Source organism: Sinocyclocheilus anshuiensis, unplaced genomic scaffold (genome assembly GCF_001515605.1).
Source record: "Sinocyclocheilus anshuiensis isolate Anshui unplaced genomic scaffold, SAMN03320099.WGS_v1.1 scaffold1669, whole genome shotgun sequence".
NCBI classification, from domain to species: domain Eukaryota; kingdom Metazoa; phylum Chordata; class Actinopteri; order Cypriniformes; family Cyprinidae; genus Sinocyclocheilus; species Sinocyclocheilus anshuiensis.
In genome coordinates this window covers 3,495-7,893 of record NW_015537996.1, presented here as the reverse complement: position 1 = coordinate 7,893, position 4,399 = coordinate 3,495, and the positions used below count along the sequence as shown (strand labels likewise).

At 34.9% G+C, this 4,399-nt stretch overlaps 1 protein-coding gene across 1 annotated transcript in view; it reads right to left on the bottom strand.

Moving 5' to 3' along the window:
• Nucleotides 1–4,399, bottom strand: part of LOC107676382 (arginine--tRNA ligase, cytoplasmic-like) — a gene marked incomplete at its 5' end in the record, with an annotated part of 9,136 nt that overhangs the window by 1,278 nt on the left and 3,459 nt on the right. Inside the window, 2 exons of the mRNA XM_016470909.1 lie at nt 929–1,176; nt 3,554–3,726. Of these exons, the coding sequence (XP_016326395.1) occupies nt 929–1,176; nt 3,554–3,726 (421 nt within the window). The remainder of the gene's footprint in view (nt 1–928; nt 1,177–3,553; nt 3,727–4,399) is intronic.

The following is a 4,399-nucleotide window of genomic DNA, read 5'->3' as shown; positions in this document are numbered from 1 at the left end:
CATACATATATATATATACATATATATATATATACATATACATATACATATAATATAAAGACTAAAGGAGATGTACAATTCAAGAGACAGTAGCTTCATCAGTGCCTAAGTACTAGATTACTAGATTTTAATGAGGACATTAAAATGGGAGAAAAAAAACAACTAAGGGATTTTCTGATATTGTACTAGATTAGATCTCCCTTTTCAAATGAATCATTTGTTGTTCATTAAAACGTATTGCACACAACTGTGAAAAACAGTGTTCTTAAATTACATCTAAATTACAGTTCTTCTATTTAGCATCTTTCATTACCTTAAAACTTTATTCTGACTTGTGACTAAATGCATTTCTGGACCGATTACACCCCTGACACATCTGCTAATCAGCAACAACCACAAGAACTTAAAGGGGTCATATGATGCTGCTAAAAAGAACATTATTTGGTGTAATGAAATGTGTTTATGCGGTTTAAAGTAAAAAAAAACACATTATTTTCCACATACTGTACATTATTGTTTCTCCTCTATGCCCCGCCTTTTTGAAACGCGTAGATTTTTACAAAGCTCATCGGTCTGAAAAAGCGAGGTGTGCTGTGATTGGCCAGCTATCCAATGTATTGTGATTGGCCGAATACCTCAAGTGTGAGACGGAAATGTTACGCCACTCACATACTGCTGATACCGTGCCCGGCCGGAGCGACGAGACAAATGCATTAAAACCCATTACAAACGAGGCATTTGTTGCATCCAGTGGGGGCAACTTTACAGATCTTCTTTATGCACCAAGAGTTTGTAACACTCCAAAGAGAAAGGAAAAATTGAAATCGCATCATATGACCCCTTTAAATTTATTTATCCATTAGGACCTCATAACCATTAAAATTTTGGGTACTGAGCATGTTTTTCTTTCTTAGTTGGGGGGACCCACCTGTCTGCCGGTCCTTCTCCACACAGTAGCAGTTGTCATAGAACTCTGTGAAGGTGGTGGCCAGCTCGTAGAGGTAGTCACACAATGTGTGAAGCAGCAGGTCATCTGTGATCTTTTGCAGAATTTCAGGGAAGCGCAGGATGCACTTACCCAGTTTCCACTCTTTCTCATGGTCCAGTAGGACCTCCGTGGTCTCGGCTGCTTTGTGCAAGGTGGCCTCCTGGATGTTAGCCAGTCTAGCTATAGACCTGGAGATAAATGGAAGAATGGGTGTTATAGTACATATTATGAATCTCATTTCTGCATGGTCAAACTAGACACATTATGTTGGGTTGAAAATCAAATTGAGCTTATTGACAGCAAACCCTGAATACGAAACTGTATTATCAATTATTAGCAACTAAATGTTTATTTTTTTATTTCTGTTATTTGCATTCTGTCATTTTAATTTAATTTGTGTGCGTTCATTGTTCTAGCTTTTTAGTTTTAGTGTTTTCTTTTTTTTCAGTTTTAGTACTTTATGGCTTCAAAAGGTAATGTGCTTACTGTATATCGTTGCTGTTACATTTCCATCAAGTTTGTTAGAGTATTTATTTTTTTCATTTATTTAACTAGTTTTGATGCCATGAAATTGTATATTAGTTTAAGTTTTTCCTAGTAATGCTAGTTTTTATTTCCGTTAACAAAAATATTTTAACTTAGTCATCAATGATAATTATACTGCCATACGCAAATACAATTTCAGGGGTAAGGTGGATTAACAGGTTTTCAGTAAATCATTTAATTTCATTTAAATTTTCGGTCCGTTTAAAAATGGCTTCATAAAAACATGGAAAACAGCTCCTAAGTCATATGAATCATTTTATGATAAGTTTTCATTACAGTATGTTTCTACTGTGTGGAAAATAAGCAGATAGAACTTCAGATTTTCTTCTTTTGTTTTATTATTGAGATCAACACAGGATAAGATTAATGGAAATGGCGAAACAAAAATTGTAAGTGCACAAAGGAAAGAAGTGACATTTAACTGCTGCAACATCTCATATAATAAGAAAAACATTATACAAGCAAAAAAAAAAACATCACCATGACTAAGTGTCTAAAAGTACATTCTGCCAGAGCATTAGAGGATCAGGTTCAGTTCAATGCATTTTGAAGAACCAAATGCTGAAATCCCCACCAACTGCTGCCATGGCCAATTATTATTATTTGGGCTCTGCTCCTGTCATTGGATCAGATTTTCAACTTCACTTCTTCCAAATATGATTTTCTATTACCAATTGTTAAGAACAGCCCACTAAAGATAGGAAAAAGCTTTCCAAATGCATGAAATGAATGAAACCGGAGGGACTGAGGTACCCCAAGCTCCTGACATCAGGTTATCAGAGCAAACACAAGGTGATAAAGAGTAAAAATAAAAGAGCACTTGTGCCGAGCATCCACTAGGATGCCAACATAAGTAGATCTGTCACAAACACACACATTATAGCCAGAAAAACACAGTGACTGCAAAATAGATGCATGTATTCATTCATTTGCACAAACTCAAACCTCCTGTGTCCTACATACATATCAGTGAAGATGGGTCAATACTGTAATATAGACAATATAGGACATAAGAAAGCCATTCAATGTCCATAGCTCATTAGTCAACTAGAAAAAAAAATCTAGAGAATTTTGCTAAATATATGCACTGTATTAAATATTCTTTATATTTTTAGAGATGTCTTCAAGAAGACAGAATCACGATTCATATATGAACAGATTTTTACGTGCACCTCTACCGTTTACCGTTTTCTCTTCCTCTTCTGTAAAGCAGCACAGCATGGCCTCGCCCCCTTTGCTGCGTGTTCCCGGGGGCGGGGTTTATCTGGGTTCGTGACGTAACGAACCCGGGAAGTAACTCGTTGTAGTCCCTTACCAGCCGTTTTTGTAGGCATTAAACTGCCAGAATTTTAAAAGACGATATCTCCGTTTGCATTGAACTTTCAGCACTGCAACTTTGCAGATATTGTTTATGCTCAAACAGCAACATTACACACTAACTAACGTTAAAAAAGTGAAATCGCAATCAACCACCCCTTTAATGTATGTTGAAATAAATATGTCATGAAAAGAAGTTATGACAGCCACTGTTGATTATTTAAAAAATAAACAGCAATTTAATTTTATAGTTTGTTAATTTTAACCTTTAATATTATAGCAATGTAGCAACTGACAATTCCTTGAAGAATTTACAGTTTTAATTTAGAATTATTTATTTTTCCTTAAGAAAAACTAATGTGTACTGTACCGGACACATATTCAAATGAATCGAATCAGAATTTGTGAATCAGAATCTAATCAAATTGTGAAATCTGTGTCAATAACCAGTCCTACATAAGGGTTTCCATAATAAGAATTAATGTATGAGGTATGTATTTTTTGTATAATTGTTTCTTTTCTTTTCTTTTTTTGGTTCTGATATTTTGGTTAAAACTAAAATCTTATTATGAACTAAAATCTTTTCATATTTTAGAATAAATAATTAGATACCATAAAAAAAAAATTTGCACCACATCACTGATGCAGATCAATACCCAGCAGGGCTCATTTGATGTGGATGAAAATATCCATATCCAATACCTGATGCGTGTAAAGGCATAGAGGAGATAGGCCGCAGTGTTTCCCCTGTCATCTAGCATCTTGTCGAAGGAAAAGATGTAGTCATTGATGCGGTTGTGTGAAAGGTCTGCATATTTAATGCATCCAAAAGCCACAGCACGCTGAGCCTTCAACAGCTCTTCCGGGGTCAGAACCTGCAACATATGGTTTCAAAAAATTGTGAGGTTAGAGCAGGCAAGACTTTGCCACCCTTACAAAAAACAAGTAACCAAGTATGTTCCGAATACTCAAGGAGGAAAAAATTAGCTAATCATAAAATCAAATTAGTGACATTTCACAGGTAAAAAAAAAAAAAAAGGGTCTTTTTTTCCAATGGTTTAGTTATGTATGACGCACTACTCGCATGGACGTCACTTTCAAACCAAGAAGCTTTAAAAATCTGCATGACCTACTTGAACACGAGTGAAATCTGTGCGGTGAACTTCATGAAACTACAGATCATGCTGATTCCTATAGAAATGATGACTTCACCTATGAAATTTTACAGAGGTAAAAGTGACTGCACTTTTACACTTGTATTACTATATTTGATTTTTACGGATGTGTGTCCATTTAAAGGAGAATGAACATAACTAATAATAAGAGTGCTATAACAAGATAAAAAAAATAGCTTTAGATCAGCAGATCAGATTGAATGTTGGCTCTGTCCTACACCATTGGTTCAAACTGATTATACTCACAGGAATATTGCATGATTAGACACCTGCTAACTTTTCTGCCTATGAAAACTTAAAAAAACGTATGTGTGCCATTAACATTCCCAAAAAAAAAAAATGAAAAAAAAAAAAAAAAAAATTTTAAGGACTC